At 36.6% G+C, this 23,030-nt stretch overlaps 1 protein-coding gene across 4 annotated transcripts in view; it reads right to left on the reverse strand.

Moving 5' to 3' along the window:
• Nucleotides 1-23,030, reverse strand: part of PRKN (parkin RBR E3 ubiquitin protein ligase) — a 704,427-nt gene that overhangs the window by 272,805 nt on the left and 408,592 nt on the right. For all 4 annotated transcript variants that reach the window (XM_027634131.1, XM_027634133.1, XM_027634130.1 and 1 more), the window contains exon 7: nt 6,821-6,957. In XM_027634131.1, coding sequence (XP_027489932.1) covers nt 6,821-6,957 — 137 coding nt within the window. The remainder of the gene's footprint in view (nt 1-6,820; nt 6,958-23,030) is intronic.

Below are 23,030 nucleotides of genomic sequence, written 5' to 3' on the forward strand. Positions count from 1 at the left end.
ACTCATTTTGACTACCCTCCCTCTTTAGATCTTTTTTCTTTCATGCCTTGAACAGTTACCAATGCTTCTCCTTAATTCACGGCTTCTTCAGCCTCTCTCTCAGTTCTTTCCCTTCATGACTCCTTTTTTCCCTATTTCCTGAATATTATTCCTTTCTTCTATTTCTCTCAATTATTCCAATTTTTCACCCAGAGATGTCCTCATTAATATTAACTATCTATGGACTAGAATGGGAGCACCAAGCAAGGCCATTCAGGACTTAGAGCACCATCCAGGGACAATTGAATGCGGTCCTGGTTCAAAGTTAATCTGCATCCATGAATGAACACAAAAGTTTCTTGTTCAGAAGCTGACATTTCTTTCTTAAAAAATATATTTTTTTCTGGAGAAGACACACTTTAAGGAGATACAGTCAAAATCATTGTACTTGCTATAGCAGTACTTACATAAGATGAATTAGAAAATAGCTTGAATTAAAAACCCATTCAAGCAGTTCAGTGTAAATAATACTAACATAATAAAACTCCATTCCTTGATTTTATTGTTCATGTATGTGATCATTTTTCTCAACCAGGTGGTAGCTTAGAAGTGACTTTTCAAACGTATATGCACATCAAACGATCATTGTAAGATGAACCAGTATGAGTGGAAGTGCTTTCAGTCAGAACACTTTTCATTTCCAAAGGCAAAGTCACAGCTTTCATTGATTCTAGCTGAGACAAAAATTCACCTCTGCTTCAGCTGGATATAGAAATAACGAAAGACAGATAGACCCCTTTGCACACACTTTTGCTACTGCTCCAGCATGTTTATTTTATGTTGACACTGGCCATCTTATTTTATAGGACAAGAAGTCTGCTTTGAAAGTTCATTTCTAGTTCCTCTTAAAGCCAATTAATTTCTAAGAATGATTTTTTCATTATCTCTTGTCCTTCATTACTGCTAACCAGATTAGGCCTATGTGCACTGTCATCTCTATGTAATTTACAAATGAAATATATTGCAATAGAAGAACTAGTGAGAGATAAAGGAGAAAAACACCTATGGGAAGACATTTTATGCTGAATTTAATTACGGCCACTCAGTTTTCTCTAAGTATTACACTGTAGTTGTTTCCAGAGAAGAATCCAATGCCTGCTTCAAATATACCTTGGGATAAAGCTCTGCTTGTTCTATAGATTTGGAGGCTGTTGAGATAAGGAGATGGGTATCTGCTGACACAGAAACAGCACAAACACTTGAGGGAGCAAACCTCAGATGTCACTGCTTGAACTTCAGTCAACACTGAAAATGGAAATGAAGGAGTTGCTGTGACTTCTAACCATGTCCTTTGAGCTAGTCTCATGAGCTTGTGCCAGTAAAGGAACACGAAAAACCACTTGATACTCTGTTAGTTCATGTTTATTTTAGAACCACAGTGAGAGGAGAATGTAGAAGACCACAAAAAATTCTTCAGGAAACTACTTCACAAAACTTCTGCAAATTCAATTAATCCTTGAGAGTAAAAATCTGGTTTATCTATATGCTTTTAGTTCTCTTCTCCATCAAAGTCTGTTTCTGTACACTCAAATATTTCATACCAACAAAATAATGCAAAAAGTTTATAGCTGTCAAGAATTTAACAATCCCTAAATATTAAACTTAAGGAGCACTTGGAAGAAAATTCTAAAGCTGCAAATATGTGTGCTTTTCAATTCCTTTTATTTTATTTCTCTATTAATCACTGCCATTTCCTGCATTTTCTGATTTCCTAAGGTAACTCAAATGTTTTTAAGCAGGATTATTGGAGAACACAGATTTCAAAAACTGTTGACATATCAAAGCTTCACACCAGGCAACTCATTTCTTGTACCAATTGGAGCACTCTTCCATTTTAGGACCCACTAAACTATGCCTGTTTCTTCATTACATTCTTGAGAAGGTTCTGTTCATAGAACACTGACCTTCACTTTAAAATCTCTTGCACATACCCCCCTGAAATTTAATAGAGCTTTTATCTGCAACAGAAAAGATTCAAACACACTATCTGGTGTGATCAAATCAAACACAGTTTTCCTGCTCCCTTTTAGTTGCAAACTTTGCCTAAGCTAACTGTTTATTCTCCCCTTTTCTTAAGGGGTACTATGATTTTGAAAGATGATTCAGCGATTCACGACTGCATTGATGCACTGTTATTGTATAAATAGTATGTAATGTGGATAAAAAATTTAATCTAACCCTAGAAGCTTTCTTTGAATGGAACATGGTTCTTGAGGCAATTTATTATACTTTAAAGATTTAGTCTTTTTTATTAGCAGTTCCATATACAAACTAGGGTAAATCTATTTATTTATTTATATATCTATGTGGTAAAATCAGATTACTTCCAGATACAATAGTGTTTTACAGTCATCAGGAGAACTGCATCTTTTATCCGGATTCCTTTGAAATATATCATGCATATGATTACTCATAAGAAATAAAGTAATGCAAAGACATTTTTGTAAAGTGCCTACAGCAGTGTAAAACCTTGCCTTTTCTTGGCGTCACCAACTTTTCTTCTACCAAAGATCTGTGGAAGCCTATTTTACCAGGGGAACCAAGACTCATAAAGCTGTAATGCTATTTTAAAAATGAAACTGTGTTCACAGGAACAGTATGTATTTAAATGGGGTAATACATTGTATATTTGTATGCAATTCCTGCTTTGAGGTAATGCTATAACATTCTTTGCCCTGCATAGTAACTAAATAACCATAAATGATCTTTCATGCATATGCAAATCTATCCCTCTAAGCACCTTATTAATTATTTCAAAGATACTTCGAGGTCACCACTCATGAAAATTTCTATGCATGAAGCCTCATTAATACAAGACACCACACAGAGAGATGGGATAGATTTTTGTTGCCATTTAACAAGGGCAGAGAGTATAATCTATAACGTTTACTTTTTTATTATAATGACCAATGAAATTCAGCCAGCTCCTATCTACAAGTCCTTCCTCTTAGCTGATACAGTGCGTTTGAATTGTGAGGCTGCTGCCACACTCCCCTGAACAGCTAATCCTATCAATGTACCAGTTACTGTGCTCAGAGCTCTGGCTGTTCTCAGCTGGAGCAGTGCCGGCTGGTGCTAGATTAGCAGCTAAACACTAAGGAATTAATGTTGTTCTTCCAGAAATTACAGCAATGACACATTTTGTTTTGGAACAAAGTGAAGCTATGACATTATTGAGGTGATACATCATAGCTCATCAGCTGAGATGATAGCCTTCTTTTGAACACATATTATCTCCTGCTTAATTAGGCCCCATAACAGGAATCAAAGCAAAGCAAGGATATACCCACACAAAATACCTGAATGCAATGACAAAATGCATCTTCTGGCATATCTGTGCCAGGAAGCAAGAAATTAAACCTACTTGAGAAGCAGTGTTTATCTGAAATCCCTAGATCCTTTCCAACTCAAGTTATTATATACTTGTGATGAAAACACTGATCTTGTCTGTCACAGTGACCCTTTGCTGTTGCAGCTGCTGTTTATTTTTATTCTGCTGTGTGTGTGGTGCTTTCACCTCTAGGTTGATCCAATAAAAGATATAAAAAACTTGCTATGTTGGTACATTCCCTTGATAGAAATCGGGAACAGTGAGACAAATGTTAATGGAAACTGCAGGCTATGTTCATTATGTTATCTCTATTTTTGAAAAACACTAGAATGAACAGAACTAATTGGAAGTGCAAACAATTTAAATACACTTAATTACAAAATCAAACCCTCCTGTATAGATCGAGGGCAATGTGTGCACATTTGCCTTGAAGAAATGGGCTAGTTTTTAAGTAAAGTCACTCTTACACAAAAATGATGAAAAAATTTTTACGAAGTCCAAACTTCAAGACCTCTTAAATACTACTTCAGCATTAGTCTGTGATGTTTAAAAATACATGCATTAATGCAGACTCTTTTGATCTGTCTGTGCCACCTGGTCACCCACTATAACATAAATCTCATCAGACTGAATATGACTTTGTTTTGTACTCCATTTAGAAGCTGGCTCAAATCAACATCTAACCTTTCAATAAAGCTCAGGTCTAACACTTTTCACTTTGAGTAATGCTCTGTTAGATATAACATGCATTAAACCCACACTGCCAAAATAAGAAAGAAATGTCTTAGCATACCCCATTGTATTCATTCCTGGCAAGGGAAATTCATTTTAGGCTTCACTGAGGTAATCAGAGAAAGCTGTCTCCAACAGCATTTTATCATCCTCACATGTAAATAAAAACTGCAAATTGCAGTTGCAAAATGAAGATTGTGAACTGTAGACTGTAAAAATGTTATCTTATGCCATTCAGTAGAAGTATCATGATAAGTGGAAAAGAAAGTCACATGATACTGTTCTGAATGTTTCTTAATTGAATTAACTGACAATGAAAGCTGCTGGATCCACAGCTATGAAGAAGGCTAATAACCTTTGAACAGTAAGAAGGGTTGATGAACTCTCACTTGAACAGAAGTACACTCTTCACAGGTGTGATGAAACTCAGTCTCATGACTTTTTCAAAGGACAAAAATAGTCATTAGCTCTTAACTCAAGTATAACAATATTAGAGACAAACAAATTACTTATATGTGAGAAAGCTAAGTTCAGGTAGCTGCAGAAATGAACCACTGAAGTTGCAACTTCACTAAGCCCTTCTTAGGTTCCTCATTCTGCAAAGCAGTTTGAAAGATAATAATTCCAAATGCTTTTCTTTTTTGATACGGAACTGCTAACACAACAGAGAGAACTGATGGAGGTAGCAATCAATGAGAAATTGCAAATGTATTATTATTACTACTGCAATTAAAACTACTTTAAGGCATAGTATTTTGAAAACAACTTTCTGATTTGAGGAGTCCTGAAGCTTTGAGATTAACAATATTTTAGCACTCCCATATTTAGCTATTATAACACTTAAAGTATAACACAGCTGAGGCTAGACTGGCAGCAATAGCTTGTTTTCCATTCCCTAGCTGAACTCTCACTTGAACAGTAGAAGTATATTCATACTTTGTGTATCCTTTACAGCATCCCTTAAGCCAAGCCTATGCCTTCCTCACCATTCAAAAAACTGAAATCACATCCCTGAGCATTCCAGCTCCATCCTCTTGCATATTCTCCTCATCCTACCTCTACTCTGCTTCTACTGTTCAATTCCCATAATGTTCAACTTCAGCAAATAGAAGAGAGAAAAAGACTGGCTTGCAACTGCCAGTCAGGGGTAAAAACTTCTGAAAACTTCTCAGTCTCCTCTCTGAGAGAAAAGAATTTCTGAAGTGAACAACTGGAGTTGAAGATATATAGAAAAATCCTAATACAGGTTTTGTGCAGCATGACTAGCAATGGGTTTACAGACAGAAGAGGTGGAAGAGTCATTAGTTTGACATATAAGCCCGAACTGGAGGAAGCTCTTTGACACCAGCCATAGCAGCAAGGAGGCTCACAAGAGAGGAGAAAGGTGAGCTGCCTGCTGCACCACTGGCATAACTGATTAACCTAAGGAACTAACAGAAGAAAAGGGAAGAAAATCAATAAAAGAGGGGGGGGAAAGGATGGATTCAACTCAAGCAGCTTATTAATTTGCATGAGAGCAGGAAATGGATTAACTTTTGGAGAAGCAAGGAAAGAGGTTGAGTGTCTACACGGTACTACAGTAATGTTAAGGTCGAGGAAAGAGCATTGTTCAGTTTCTCATGACAAGTTTTTCTACACAACATTAAAAAGTGTTTTGTGCAGTATGACATCAGTGCGTAAATGCAGTAGCAGAGTGAACTGTTGTGGGGGAAATAAAATGAGACCTGGCAAGACAGCACATAAACAGCAGTTCTAGTGAAATGTGAAGATACATTGCTCGTTCGCTCTTGGAGTAATAAAAAATAAATAATTTTAAACAGTTCTTACTAATGTACTTTCAATACCCTCAGGGCATGTTCTCAGGTTAAGTAGATGCCACTGTCCTAAGAAATTTTGTCAATTTTTCTCCCATCTAGTGGGTTTTGAAACTTACTTTTCAGCCATTCAGGTAACCATGCAAACCCATCTCCTATTCAGCTTCTAATATGCTGGAAAATTATTCTCATACCACAATACAGGACTTGTGACAAACATATATGCGCACATTCAAAATTAGGAACAGGAAAAAAGAATTCCATATATAGAATATATTTCTTCACAGCAAAATTTTTGACAATTTTGCAGCCAACATGCCAGTGTAATTGAATCAATTCTCAAAATAAATCTTCCATATTCTGTTTAAGCCTTCATTTAGTTAAGTCAAACTTTGTTTCCTACTCAGGTAAAACATGTAACCTGCCATCTTCTCAGAGCAATCTATATTTAATTCAGTGAGGTGAGAATCAGTAGTAATAACTTCATCACCAGGAAGGTGATTTAAAATTCCCATTGCAGCCCTTTTTTATTAATACTTGGGCCAGGAAAGTTAGTAATTTACTTAATTTGAAAGTGAAAATGTGGAGGTGAAGGTGTTTTGGTTTTTTTTAACCAGAGGACAATGGTATCATCTGCTTGCACTTCATGATTATAAAACACTAATGTGAAGAAAGTATACATTTGATTTTAAAAGAAACACCCCTTGGAATCCAGTTAATTCTCCAGTTCGCTTGCTCAGCAAGAACCACTTCCATATTCAAATATTTTCTCCAAGAAATTAAACAACTCCTATGAAAGCAGTATAATTCCACTGATACCCTCAAAACTAATAAGTGATTAAAAAAAAACTTACTCTGAAATCAAAATCACATAAATTAAAAAAAAAAATCATCTGAAACATACCTACACAAGGGAGGGAATAGCCAAGCTCTGGATCATGGATGAACTGACGGTCATTCAGCATAGTCACACAGTACAAATGGAAACAGTCCAGGCAAATGACATGGCGATGCACGCACTGGAACACAAGCACAGGACTCCTGTTAAAAACAAAACAGTGAAAATGATGAACAAGAACTGGTCTGAACTCCACAAAAAAAGCTTCATTTCAAACTTATAATTTAATAATAATTTTTTCATTCATAATACTCAAGGTTATCACATACATTAAATTAGAATTTAGCCTGGTATATTGCAGCACTTTTAAAAAGAGATGGTTTCTAAAATGAATCAGATATGAGGAAATGGAAGTTAAGCTTTTACTAAAAGTTGAAACTTTGAAACTGAAAGCTGGAAAGAAGCAAGAAAAGTGCTTTAGTAACAGGAATCCTTTGTGCAAGATGAGGAAAGATCACATATGGTAAAACATCAAATGGTGATAGGTAGGATAAAATAGAAATGTAACCAGCTAGAAAAACTAAACAGGATTTTGTGAAGACCACCCTGTGCCTTCAGTCTCTCAAGGTCACCATTTGAGCTCTGCATAGAGGGCATTCCCTCAGTAATAATGAGTAAAGTAGTTCAGCTTCTGTTCAGAGGTATGGGATTCATCTGAGAAAGAGACACCTAAACTTAAGTGCTGTATATAAATACCAACCCATATGCTAAGTGAGAAATTTCTGCTATAGTCAATATATTTAATGGAGGCTGAAGCTCATCAGCTATCTGTATTAGGCTGAGCTAAATCACCAGCTTGGCTCCATTGTCTGTATTGACTAAGTCTCCGTGGACCATTATAGAAATTCAGACACCTGCCCCAGAGACAACTAAATATGGCTATCCTGAGCTTGACAGAATACTGCTTATGGACATGCAGAGAGGAAACACTTGGAATGAGTGAGGACAAACAGTTTTATTCCTGAGTTGGCCCGCACTCAGAAACTCTCCCTCTAGTGGTGGTCAGAGCAATGAGAGGCAGTGGATCCCAAAATCCTGCCCAGGACCATTACACTGGAGGTCAAAGAAAAATTGAGTAATACAGAAAATATTACATACACATGAAATGTGCCTTCACTGCAGGAACACACTGAATTAACCTAATGGATTTGCTCTAATGTAATTTATCTTCTGCTAACTCCTGATGGATGTATTTTAACTGTCAATTCCAAAGTAATGCGCGTTCGACAATCCTGCTTGCTTATCTCTTATCCTTCAGGACTATTTTGAGATCTCAAGTCTCAAAATCGGAAAAATAAAGAGAGGGATGTTAAGCTGAACACAATAGCGAGATACCCATTCAAATGTTGAATTTGCCCGTGAGCAAACACAGGTAGAAATTTAACATAGTTAAATTTTTTTAGTAACTAGGAGGAAAAATAATTATTTTTAAAAACAAAGGGAGGAATTCTCACACATTCATGGTACTCCATGAGACAGATATTAAAATACATCAAACACAGCAAGACTTGTGATAAAAGATTAGACTTAGCAACACAGATATATCTTCTATAAAACCTGCTAGATGATGCTTTGAAAACTGACAGGAACAGTAAAACACCAAGCCCTCAATGTGGGAATACAACTTCAAAATGTAATCAATAATTTCAGATACTATATACAAGCATTTAATCTTCCATGAAAATATGTTTTAACTTTGCACATACTATAGTATTCATGGCAGAGTGTTGGTATCTCCAAAAATATAATCTCTGTGTTTTAAGGATTTTGTTGAATAAAGCAGCTTAAAAACTGAATTAAATAAAACCTCCCCGTTACTAATCCTTATTAGTTGCCCACTTGCTGTTCTGTATGTACCAAATAAAAATTTTAAAAAGACAGCTGTAAGGCAAAATGAGAAGCTCATCTATATCAGTTTAGCTCTGGATGGCCCCAAAATCATTACATAGAGGTGGAGGAGCAGTTATCTAGCCCTGACAGTGCAAAAGTCCCCATGGCTCACCTGTCAAATGTAACCTTTAGAAAAGCACATGAAAGGTTTCTTCCTGAAATGAAGCTATAGTCAAATTTGTCTATAGCTTTAATGGTTATCTTACTTCTAGGGTTAATTGCTCTTTTTTATTGTGTCTGTATCTTAAGTAGTTTTTCTAGTTACAGGGGAAGTTCCCTGATTCTAAATTCACATTTCTCTGACCTTCATTTCAAATACAAAATGTATCTCATGTGTGGGGTGAGATCCATAAGAGAAAGCCATCAAAAGTGGAGCATCTTAAAGAACCCAGGCCAGAAGTGAAAACGGTGTTAATTAATATTTCCGTCTAAACTTGTATGAAACCAAGACTAATAGCACTTTATTATGCAAATGAACTATGATCAGTTTCTACTGTAAATTATTTTCTGGTAATTGATTTTTCTTCTTAATGTATCAAAACTGTTTGAAATCAAAATTATATTGTCCAGAAAGGGCACAGCCCTATATGTACACATTTAAACTGCATCTTTAGGATCAATGTTAATCTTAAAACATGCTACTTTTTGACATTATCAGACTCCAAGCAATGTGTACAAGATAGATATAAACCTGGGTTCTGACTATGCCACAGAACACATGCTATTACACTGTCTACTAATTTTGCAGCCCATGGTATCTGTGTCGTAAGGTTTGGAGAAACTCAATCTGTATGCACTACAAATTTATCAAAATTCATTTGGCATTGGAACAATCACTGCACTCTAACATTTGCAGATTTTGTATCAAAGGAATGCAATTCTAGTTTAAAAGAGGCATAAAAATCTTGTTCCTGAGATCATTAAAGATGAAGATGTAACTAGTATGCTCATAATGTCCATATGAAACTAGTAAATACTCATTTAGGATAACTCCAAGAATTATTGATAGAAGCCTTGCTTGAAACAAACACAATTTATTTTAGAAAGGAGTATTATGAAAGTAAAAAAAATTTGCCATATAGTGTAACAAGGGCCCTTGCTCAATCTAACAACTGGCTAGTAATGTAAATCTGATATATATTTTAGAAAGTATCTCACAGGTTCCATTTACATAATGTGTTTGGCTGAATTAGAGGCTTCATGAGAATAATATATAAGAAAAATGTTTCTCACAGCAAGGGATAAATTGGTCCTTTTTGTTCACCAATTAGGATTGTAACCACTTTTAAAAATTGAAAATCCAACATTGTAATGCATCACAGGAAATTTCCATAATAAGTCACTCGCTCTTGTGCTCAGATTCCTTTTCATTAGAATTTTATCAGCATGCATTGCCTTAAATGAAAAAGAAAGGAGACCCTAAATGTTTCTGCTTCATGTTACTACTGTTGGATAACTGTGTAGCACAAAAACAGCACAGATGGAAGGGCTTTCTGGTCTGTACACTCTTTCCTCCTTCTCCTCAAAGCAGCAAGATGCCGATAATTTTCAGGTAGACTACCACAGCTAAATAAAGATATGAAGACTTGATCTTATTTAAGATAAGAAGGCCTCTGGAAAATAAATTATTCTAGTATATCTCAAAATCTCATGAGGATTATTAGTCTATTGATAGTGAGTCCAATGGCTATGAATGTGAGGTGCTACTTAGCATAAGGAATTATTTGTAGACATAACAGTGGATAAGCTGATATATCTTTCAATGGCTACAGAAAAATACATGGGGCAATTAGTCCCTTGCCTGGTCTTTACTTTTCATATTTTGAAAAAAACTAGACTCAATAAAGGTTAAACAGCACACCACAAATTTCAGACCATTATTTTTTTTGAAATTGTGAGTAGCCACAGTCTGAAGCACTTCAGAGCAAGAAATATATTTGAGCCTGCAGTAATATGTGAAAATCACATTGGACAAATCTGTGAAACCCCCCTGAGGTCATTTCTAGGTGACAGTTGGATTTTTCTCACCTCAGTCTCAAAATCTTAACCAAATAATAATAAAAAACCCTTGCCAGATGTCTGTAAGGCTGCCTTGCTGGGATTACAGTCAGTGAAGCAAAAATAGCCATGTGGGATTCATTTCTGTGCAGTAAATAAATATGAATGCACACAGCTGTATCACAGCCTTTAACCCCACCTATGAGTACTATATTTATCATAACACACTTCTGCATTTCTAGCACATTTTTCCACTTTGGAAATCTTCCTGTACTTCAAAAAGCTTTCTATATAAGTACCATGAAATAATTTTATAAATGGATCTCTATGTCATTCCGAAATGGATTTTTGTAAAGTTTCAGGTCAATAGCATTCAAAAAAGGTGAATCACTGAAAAAAATGTGTAAAGAAAAAACAAGGAAAGTATAAACTTTGGTGACACAGACACTACAGGCACTCTTCTGCTTCATAAACAATCAAAGTAATTAAACAGAAATACTGTCCTTGAGCAGCATTCAAGGGCTCTACCCTTGTTGCAGAATGGAATTACAATGTCTAAATAAGCCAAATTATTCATCCATCACATGGCTTCCTCATAGAACCATATATAAGAATATAGTCTTTTAATTCATACAAAGCTGGTGTCACATCTGGCTTTCCTGTCTACCACATACATTACACCGTCTTATTCAAAACTATGGAAAGAATTGCCAGTTTATGATGGTTTAAGTGCATGGTTTTCTTACCATGAAAATATTTCCAAGTACTTTTTCATCGAATATGTTACTAAAATCCATTAGAAAGATGCTACTATGTATATAAAATAGGAATAGAGAAAATATAGAAAAATTACCACAGTGATTTATGATTTAGAACTTATGCAGTTTGGAGGAAAGTACAGCAGCAAATTCTGCTTTCTAATGAGCAATACGTGATTATGAATAGAAACAGTGCAGTTGCAGACAACCCGTAAGTAACAATGCAGGCCCCAAATATTTACGAAAGAGTAGGCATCTAAAATGGGTATCAAGACCTTACAAGAGAAAAGAAAAAATTATAAAGTACTAAGAAAGAAATATCACTGATATGACTTTGCAGTGAAGTACCCATTTTTCACAGACTTTTAGGACCACAAAAAAGTACATCCCTGCTTTTCCCTTCCTAAGGGATAAAAATAAATCTTTACATAGACTATGCTAATCAAAAAACCCAGTTTATATAAACACAGTATTATCACAAAACTGACCTGTTAAATCCCTTAGAACAACAACAAAAAAAGATTTTTTTTTTTGTCTTTGATCACTTGCCACACAATGCATCAAAGGTCATGAAGTGAAGGTTATGAACAGCATGTGACATCACTATGTGAGCTTAAATTTTCTGGCTGTGCTTCTGTATAAAAATGTATTCTGACCCACAGTTGTTAACTTAAAGGGGCATCAGCAAGTGAAATCTGACCTATTTTCTCTTCTATTATGTTACATGTTTTCCTCTAAAATGTGCTTTCATGTTTCTTATTTCTATTGGAAGGCAGCGCCAAGAGGCCAGAACCCAGAAACAGCCTGACAGTAATAAACCAGAATATAAGAGGGAAAAACAAGCATGCTTAAAACTAGTACACATGATGGCAAGTACTCCTTTCAGCAGTGTTCCTGTTAACTCTGTTGTTAAGGTTTTTTCCAGGCTATGGAAGCGACACACTTTATTGCCTATAAAACTCTGATCACTGTGGCAGGCAACAGCATCTGCCTCCTGAGGACACAGGCAAGGGAATTCTGTTACCTGTAGTGGTACACTCATATTAGCACCTGGTATTATATATGTGCTATGCCTGCTTGCTCAGACATGCCTTGCATGAGCTCCATGTTCAGACACAATAACCACCCTTGGACTAACAGTTGAATCTTATGATATAAAGGAATAGACAGTCACTGGGTTGGAGGAGAAACTTCCTGTAATCAATCAGATTAGCTGTTTACAGTGCTCCTCTGCACAGCAAATAACTAATAAATCAGTCATGCTTTGAAAGCAGATCAGTAGAACCTGCTCCTTTTCCTTCATCTGTCCTTTTAATACCTCACTAATGCTCCAGTGGAGAGAAAAGGAAAAGATCTCAGTAATGGAAGCAAAAGATGACAAATGTGAACAAAGCAAGCAGCCCATGAACTGCCCTAACCCAAGCCCTGGTTAGCTTGCTGGTTACCCTTTGTAGCTTGCTGACCTCCAGCTTATTGTGAACCAATTCATCCATACTGGCTCTTTTGTACCTCCCAAACCCATGGTACTTGTACCCTCAGCTTTTGCTACCCAAGGCTGGCAAATGCTGCTTTCACGCTTCCCTGGATTTAAACTGGCTCACAGCAGATTTTCCTATGTCCCAAGGCAGCACCCAGCATTTAGCAGTACAGTCAAAACTGCATATCACTGACAGTCTACAGCAGTTTGCCCAAGGATCCTTCCTTTCACAGGCTCCTAACTTTCTGACTAGACATACTTGAGTTTGACAGATTAGAGACATAGTCAGAAATCAGTCTAGTTTGGTTTTCAGGAAAAAAAAAATCATCAAGGCAACTAATGAAGTTGGGAGAATGATAGGATATCACAACAAGAGGAAGAAGAGCTAACTCAACCTGTACAAGCAGCACCATGTGATCTTTCAGGAATTAAGAATGAATAAATGAAAAAAGTCAAAATGCCTTTGTACCCTAATGGCTTCTTATTCTACGGATTGGTCCCATTGGATCTACTGAGGTCCCATTGATTTCTTTCAAGAATTGAAACCTTATTTGGTTTTACTTTCTACAGTTATGCTAGTAAAATTAACACTGTCAGCAAATGTTCTTATGCCACTGGAATGCCACTGTCTATGTTTTAAATTGTTAGAAGGGGCCCTGATGTGGCTTTTACGCTTGTCAAATAGCAAAGTCCCAAAGAGTTCTTAGGCATAGTCCAGGGGTTATTGTGTGCTGTCTCCAACAGGCAACAGCAGTATGCATGTGGACACTGGTTTAAAAACTAAGAGTCCTGACAGATCTTTAGTCTGGGACTATTCTCTTAACACCACAGTTTACCAGATTATTCTGTTTTCTCATTTTAGACTCCATTCCCCAAATCAAACCTTTTGAGATAGCCTGAGAAAATTATGTTGTCTGTAAATACATTAAACAGAAGAAAAGTTTCCTAACACAAAAGACAAGACACAATCTTGACCTCTTTTTGTCTTCTTGGGAATGCTGAATTCCCTGAAAAGATATGGAAGGAAAAGAATACTGGATATAATCTTAAGGCATGTTATCATATTATACTCTTCATTCCCTGGGACTCCAGGAGGGACCAGGACTTTTGGACACAATCTGTCACCACTGTGTAAATTTCAGTTATTCCCTTCCAGTTAGCTTTGAAAATACACCCTGGAGCATGACCTTTTGGATTGCATTTCTTAACATATATAAAAGAAAAAAGATTGGAAAAAAAGGAAAGAGAGAAGGGGAGAAGAGGGGAGAGGAAAGAAAGACATAAGAGGGTGCAATTATCTGAGAACACCTTCTACATTGGCATCTCCATTCAAAGAGAAGAAGAGTAAGCCTTGGGCTAGCAAGTCTCATAGAAAGCATTCTCACTTGGCAGATTTTAAGTGTACAAAGTAGTCACTTATTCTTAAAAATCTGAAGAAAATAGTTTGTGACATCCACTAGGAAATTATACTAGCAGTGAAGATGGCTTCTTTATGTCATATTCATATTGTGAATTTTTGTTTCTGATCTTATTATGGCCTTTTGTCACACCTGTGGAATTTAAATGCCCAAACATGCACGTAACTCCATGTTTAAATTTCATTAACCTCCTCCATCTTTTCCCTACATGTCAACCTCCAGTACATAAAAGAACAAATGGAATCAACTTTCTAACCAGGCAAAGAAACAACACCACATACTCCCACACCCAAATTAAGTTGTAAACCCAAACAAATTATTATAAAGTTTGGGAAGCATAATTTCTGAATTTGTAACTGGGCCAATAAAAATATGCAGAAAAATTCTAAAGATTTATAGATAATAACTCAAAAGAGGACTCTGGAAGCTTGAATCATTTTAGGTGGTTGTTTTCTATTTAATCTCAGCACACATTTTCATTAGTTTTGTACTGCCTACTTGGAGGCTGGCTAGTCCTCTTTGTGCCTGTTCTTTCAAGGAATTACCATTTGTATTAGGTCTCAGGTAATGTACTGCTCTTTGTATAGGAGTACTCAGTAAAAATATTCTCCCTACCTGATCTAATAAATTGTGTAACACTTCGGAACACTGCCATTAATCCCAGTATAACATTGCATTTCTATAGAATTCCAGATCTTGATATCTGAACAATACAAAAAATATAGGTGAAAGACAATAACTAATAGGCACTTGTGAGATTTGTTCCTCTTCTGCACTTACTGAATATTGCAGGAATGGAAGAAAGGGTATTCACAATACTGTTTTACAATATCATCTCTGAAAATCCTCTGGAAGCTGTTTGTGATGCCAACAAGAACTGACTTACAAAAGAAAACACACTGTAAGAAAAAATTGTGGTGGGATTTCCTCTGTTTTTTAAGCAGATCAGGTTTTTAGTTAATGAAATAGCGAATGTCACAGAACTTATATGAAGACACTTGCTGGAAAAAGAGTGTGTCCAAAAGGGCATGTGTCTTGGGAACCATCACTAATACTTCATTTTGGTCCAACTTTCCCTTGCTTTGACGAAACAGTTTACTCCCTACCTCACACTTAGCTACTTACACGGACTGACAAATGGTGAGGGAAAAGGAGTACGGATTTTTCATCTTACCTCTTCCTTGTCCTCATTGAGGATTTGCTTAAAGAGGACAAAGCAAGCAAAATCTACAACTTTCTTGGATGCTATGTAATAGCCACAATTGTCAGCACTAATGAATAGTTTTCACATCTCATGTCTATCCCAGAACACCTAGGTCATTCCCACAGAGACTATTCATACTGACTCTTCTGTTACACTCTCTCTCTGTTAGAAGAAGTAACCTGGCCTCGGGACAGAAGATAGATTATAGGTAGAAATTTGATACATATTCCAGTATTTCAGAGAAATAAAGAATAAGAAAGATAAATTCAAAAATATTAATGGGCATTTACTAAGGTAAGTTTTCTTTTACCTTAAATTTCTTTTGACCACTCCCTTGACACAACATATTTAGCTGCATATGAGCTGGGGTATGGATTAAAGTCTAGCTATTGGAAAAAAAGGAGTAGTAAAAAGAGTAAGGAAATAGAATGGAAAACAAGGAAACCAATACTTTCCATAGTAATAAATAAATAAAACTCATTTAACACGTGATATAATATCCTGGGGATGCCCTGCAATGCTTACGGATAATATTACTACTTAACTTCATGGTCCACCTATTCACAGGCTAATAAAACCATAAACTATATAAAGGAAGCTTTCATTACAAATGGTGGATTCCTTCCATTACAATGACAAAGAGAGTATATTTGTATATGGAGTCTAACAGCTGGTTGAGCCCTAAGAATCTGTACACCACTAAAATGTGTCCAAGGAATACATTTGAACTCTGTGACAAAACCCTTCCCGCTCCTTCTTTTGTTCAGGGAACAAAGAGAGATACATTATTACTCAAAACATACTGACAAAACAAACAAACAAGAAAGCATCACTTAATTCAAAATGTAGGTTGAAATAACAAACATTTCCCAATAGAAATGTTTCTGAAATTCCTGCCTTTTCTCTGTTTCAAATTATAGAACAGCACTTGAAAAAAATGTAACCCCACCTTGGTATTTAACAATGAACATTGGAAATTAGATCGCTCACCAATCCCTATCCTTTACTCTTAAGTGAAACATTCATACTAAAGTACTTTTTCTAATAATTTCAAATATTATATATGAAAACTGTACTCCATGGTATATTTTTTAGGGTTTTTATAGTCATAAGTTCTTAAAAAATCATCATTGCTTAAAAGAGAATGACATTTACCTACTTTGTTTCAAAAAAACACCAAACAAATCAGGACAAAGGGAAATTACTTGATTGGATTTTGGTTTTTACTTTAGATGCCATGCAGACATAACCTCTGAGATTAAGACTGTGCATGGTAAAAAATAAACAGGGGTGTTTTTGTGTTAGTAATCAAGAGAAAAGTACATTTGGTAGACTGTAGTCTGTAGATTCTGTCAGATAAAATACGGGGAAAAAACTGGAATACATGAAATACAGATTTCCTGGTTTGAAACCCTTAGAGATGCTGAGGAAAAAGCTTCAACTATGAAGTGAGTCTCATTCCTTTGATATGTTTCAAAACAATCTAAAAGGCCTCATGGTGGATGGCTCCATTCACAGAATAAACTGCAAAAACTTCTATGGGATATTAAATTCCATATTCTAAGTTACAACTCATGTACATGACTCACGTAAAACATTATTCAACTACACTATTACTGAGTTTACATGTAACAATATTCAAAAAGGAAATGTCAATAGATTTTTGATATTTAATTTTTAAATAATTTTAATTCATGTATTTTCTAGCATATATATCATTTACTGTCCAACTCTAGTCTCACAAAGACATAAACTTTTCTGGTAATGATGAAGAAAGCCTTGAAATTCAATGATGAGAATTGGAGGGCACGTAAAAATGCAGCTGTGCAAATTATGTTAACAAGTGGAGACAGTAAAAGAACAAACTTGTCTAAGTCATACATCCTCCTCTCAGTGTCATGTCATGTATTTGAAAGTAGTTCATGCAGAGGATTTATGCTTTCTTTGAGAGATAGGGTGCTGTCTTGAGCTCAGCCCCATTTATTTCTAAACAGATGAACATAGCATAGACTTTGATTAACACAAAAGCAGAGACTGAATCTGGTAGAAATTTGGTGCTGCTTCTCTGAAGTTATGACAGAAATGCATTTGGTTGCAGTCTGCAAAAAAAAAATTATATGAGGGCAATGAAAAAACTACACAGAACACTGGCAATTAAGTTTCCAAAACAACTATTAGAAAAGTTAAGACTTGCCACTTCTTTCCTAGATCTGATTCTGTTTGCTTATAACAAATTGCTAAAATGTCATTTACTGTATCTGACCACAATTTGGTCTTACACATCTTTGAATAACTACAAAGATATAACTCTGTGTGAAAAATAGTATCTTATATTGACAGGAGCAGACCAGGTGTCTTAATCACATCTAAAAAAAATTAATTGTACAGCAGCTGCATATAGAAAACATGTTTGCACCTGTACATCTGCTTATTTTATGTGGAAAACATTCTGCATTAGCATTTATTGGACATATTTGCATTTTTAAGGGGAGGATGACAGCAATTTCAATTCTAAAATAAAATTAACTTAGAAAAGTTTTACCCAAACTTCCTTATCTGTAAAAACCGTACCTTTCCCCCTCCACTCCAAACATCACAATAAAAATCTTTTTCATACTACTTATTCAGGGGTTTGGGGCACTGGTTAAGGCCAGTGAATCTCACTGCTATGCTCTGCCTGGCCTTATTTAGAGTTTAGAATCAGAGAGAATAAAAGTTCATAAGCCAAGTTAAAGCCTTAAGTGCAATAAAGCACCATTTTTAGGATGCTCACAGTGCTACATCCATGCCAGGCTTCCTAGCAATTACATCTTTAGCTGATTCTGCTTCGTTCCTCCTTTGTGGTAACTTTATACCCTGCAGGCAACGGGCAGACCAAGAAGGAAAAAGGAAAAAAACAAACAAACGAACAAATGAAAACCAAAACCAAAACCCCAAAACCAACCAACCCAACAAAAACCACCAAAAAACAAAACCAACCAAAACAAATATAATCCCTGAAATGACAATTACTAGGAATAGTCAGCAATCCAAGTGTATGGATTCAATACAAAGCTCTTCCAGAAACTGCCAAACCCTGTGAGGATGATTGATCCTCCCAAGAATGTTCAGGCCAATTCTTATCAAAACTGACTCACACATTCCCCATTATATAAGGTAGCAATTATGTTTCCCACTCTGTCTTACATTAGCTAGCCTGACAGTGATCCGTTCAGCCATGTGTGATTCATTAGGTTTGCCTTCTGTTTCTAAACATGAGCTATTGAAGAGAGCAGCCCTTGAACCCCAGCCTGCTTTGGCGAAGTGTGAGAAGTCAATGACATTTCCTTGTCTTGTGGCATCAGAAAAGCAGCAGCCTCCTGGCGTTCTGAATCACCACACCACACGTGCTCAGCTGAGCACTGGAGCGACACAGGTTTTATAAATAGTGCCTATACAGGGTTTCAGCGTACTTGTGTAAAGGACCTTTTTATTTGAGGGTTGGCCTCACTACAGACAGCCTTGTTACATGGGGTGAGGTTTATCGGATTAGAAGCAACACTGTTAGTATTCAGGACACATTTCCAAGTGCATATGACATGTCAGCTGCTTACATATCTTCCAATTCTGCTTCACATATTCCTTTTAAAGTTAAACATGAAGTGACAGAAGTGTAGAAATATCTGTGTCCTGCACTCTGTGAACATAACAGCTAAAAAAACCACCTTGACATGTCAGCTGACAACAGAAAAAATATCCCTGATCTCTACTGAGGCATTGTGATTCTAATATCAACTGCTTGTAACAGAGAGAAGAACTGAAAATAAAGAATCATGAACCTCACAATTAAATACATGCATATAAAAAACATGAAGAATTTTGTTTGCATGGCCCTAGTCACAGTTTCAGTCTTTGCTCCTCCTTCGGTGTCTGTACATTTACTTACTCCACTTTACAGAGACATCCCAGAGATCTAAACACAGGGCTAGCTAGTTGTATATTTCATGCATTTGTAGCTATTTTCTTTTAAAAGATATTTTCCTGCATCTTCCATTGACAGATACAACACTTCCAGCAGCTAGTTCTTCCATCATTTGAATAAATGAAGCACTCCCTGCAGCAACTCCGCTTCCCTCCAAGATTAATTCTCTACTATTTACTTTTTTTTTTCTCTCTGTCCTCCAGATTCCTCCTTCAACAGCTCTGTAGTTCTACCTTCACCTCTTGTTTTCAAATCAAGGCCAGCTTTATGATTTTGAGTTTCTTTGGGGCCAGGAATCTAGTCCAACAAAAGAAGACAACCCTCCCATGAAAGTGATGCTACATGACACTTTTCTTATTAGACTGATTTTGTATTTACTGTACAAACTCCAATTTTCTAGAAACACATTGGTAACAGCTTTAAATTCATTTATGATAAACACAGTATGTTGTACAGTGTCAAAGGATTTCTTCTCAGTGTTATTCACATTTAATTTTACATTCAATTAACTACCAAGAAACTTTTTACTTTTTAATATTCAATTTTTGAGAAGCTGTATCATGAAATAAGATCTTTTGTTTACCTAATAGTTGGATGATGACGTTGGTTATGCTTTAAATACACACTGTTGGAGGGTGTGTGGGAGAGTTTGGGGGGTGGAAATGAAGCTGTACATCTTCAAAAGCTACAGATGCCCACATGACCTTCAACATCCTGTACATGCTGTGAATTGCATGGAAGACATTTGTTATGCACCTTGAAAGGTGAAGAGCTCCAGCAACCTTGTCGAGATTCTTATCTGTACTCAGAGGATGGGGTCTAATTTTAATTTTGCTTAGTTCTGCATTAATTGTAACTGACTACATACTGAGGACAGTGAAACTGTAGTCAGCTGTAAAACCAGTGGGAGGTCAAAATTTTCTGGTAAACAAGGTACTTGCAACTTTCTCATGATGTTTCTCAAATAATGGGTCACAAGTGGAACAACTAGGAAATTGCCATAAAAATAGCACATGTTAATGGAACAGTCTTAAGGAGGACAAAATCTTCAGTCAGGTGTTACAGGTAACAGTAGTGCCCATTTTAAAGATAAGATGAAAGGAGACCTATTACAAAAATACTTGTCTTTGAAATGGGCAAAGAGGACACCTAAAAAGTTTGAGCAACTCATACCTAGCCATTTTATTCAACTCACTTGCTTTTCTTTTATTATTTGCTACAGTTATTTGTATAACCATCTTATATTCTAAAAGGTCACTATTCTTATCTGTCATGGATATTGCAGAAAAGTCTAGCTGAGATAAGGCTAATGCACCTGTTTCTGAGAAGCAAATGTTCAAATGTTTTCTGATGGTAATATTAATGCTCCACGGTAGAGGTGACACTTAATCACCCTACACATAAACCATATGCAGTGCAATACATATCCTTGGCTGCAGTACCCATGAGACAGTGGAATTCTGGATCCTGAAAGGAGGAAGCAGAACAAAATGCAAGATTACAACCCTGGACTTCAGGACAGCAGACTTCAGCTTCTTCAAGGATTTAGTTGGAGGAGTCCCATTAGATAAAGCCCTGGAGGGAAGAGGGGTCCAATAAAGCTGGTTAATATTGAAGGATCACTTTCTCTAAGCTCCAGTGGTCCATCTCAATGCTGAAAGTCATGCAAAAATACAAGGAGGCCCGTATGGATGAACATGGAGCGACCAGAAAAACTGAGACATAAAACAAGAGTCTATAGAAAGTGGAATCAGGACCAGATAACATGAAAGGAATATGGAAGCACTGCCCAAGCATTCAGATAGGAAACCCAAGGACTACCTGGAACTGAATCTGTTGAGATGTCAAAGGCAACACGTAAGGCCTATGTATATGGCAAAAATACAAAGTCCTGTACCTGAGAAGGAATAACCCCAGGCACTAGTTTATGATGGGAGCCAAATAGCAAGAAAACAGCTTTGCAGAAAAGCACCCGGGGCTCCTGGTGGACACTGAGTTGAACATGAGTCAGTCTCTTCCCACAGAGACAGCTAATGATATTGTGGACTACATTAGGAAGGGTGTTGATCCTACTGCTCTACTCAGCACTGATGAAAGACACCTGGAATGCTGGGTCGAATTCTGTGCTGTCCAGTACAAGAAAGGCATGGAGCTACTAGAAAGATTCCACAAAAAAGGCCATTAAAATGATTAATGGATTGAAGCATCTCTCATAGGAGGAAAGGCTAAGAGAGCTGGGACTGTTTATCCTGAGGAAGAGAAGCTACAGGGGAATCTCATCAATGTACAGATATCTGAAGGGAAGGTGTAAAGAATATGGACTCAGGCACTTTTCTGTTGTGCTCAGTGACAGGACCAGAGGCAAAGGGCACAAACTGAAACACAGGAGCTTCTGTCTAAACATAAGGAGGAACATTTTTACTGTGAAGATGACCAAGAACTGGTACAGGTAGTCAAAAGAATTTGTGGGGTCTCCATCCCCGGAGATATTCCAGAGCCACCTGGAAATGGTCTGAGCAATCTAGATGATCCTGCTTGAGCAAGGGGCTGAAACAGACGACCTCCGGATGTTCCTTTTAACCTCAACCAGTTTTTGAGTCTGTGATTTTGTGAATAAGATATTACAATACAGTAGAACAAATAAAGCTAAAAATTACAGTAGGTCATAAAAGTAGTGCAGAATTGCACTGTTCATTAATAAAAGACAACTAAATATAACTGAATATTGCAACTCCAATCTGAAGAGTGTGCAAAAAGGCTCTGGGTTCTGGGCAATGTACTATTTAAACAGAAGAGAGGTATAAGAGAGGATTATTTTATTTTGTTCATGTTGGGATGGTATATACTAACTTTAGCAACCACAGTATCCTTTCACTCCCATGAGAAACAAAACCGCTTGCAGGGCTCCTCTGTACCCTTGTTTAATCTGTGACACTGCAATTGGAATTTGTCACTCTAGGAGCTACATTTGATGTTACAGCCTGAAGCAGAGCTCAACCAAAATAAACAATCTGCTCTATTCTGCTTAGACTAATACGACAGTGATGTAAGTCCCAGCACAGTGGAAAATGCATAAATGGGCTGCCACACAGCACACACACACATAGAAACAGCAACACAGCTCAGAAGTTTTATTACTTATACACATCGTGTGTAAGAAGCCTTGCTTGGACTTTCGCTGTGCTATGCAACAGTATTTTTTCTGTGTGTTAATGTGGAAAATATGCTTATTGTTTCAAATGGCCCTAGGAATTTTGTGCCACACTGAGAAAATATCTTTATCTTGAAAAAAAAAATTAATTGAGTCAAGAATTTGTTCCATGACAACCTGCACACAGTTATTAGGGTGGGAGAGCTGAAAAGGATTATTTTATCATAAACATCCCACAGTGACACAACTGCGCAAATATTTGTCCCAATAGTTTGTGTGTGAATACAGTATTTTTTGTTCCCTCTCTGCCTTTCTCTGGTTTTTGATTTAGGGCCTCTGGAGCTTTGCCAGTGCTAAGC

This window comes from Corapipo altera, unplaced genomic scaffold (genome assembly GCF_003945725.1).
Source record: "Corapipo altera isolate COAL_440 unplaced genomic scaffold, ASM394572v1 2b, whole genome shotgun sequence".
Classification (NCBI taxonomy): Eukaryota; Metazoa; Chordata; class Aves; order Passeriformes; family Pipridae; genus Corapipo; species Corapipo altera.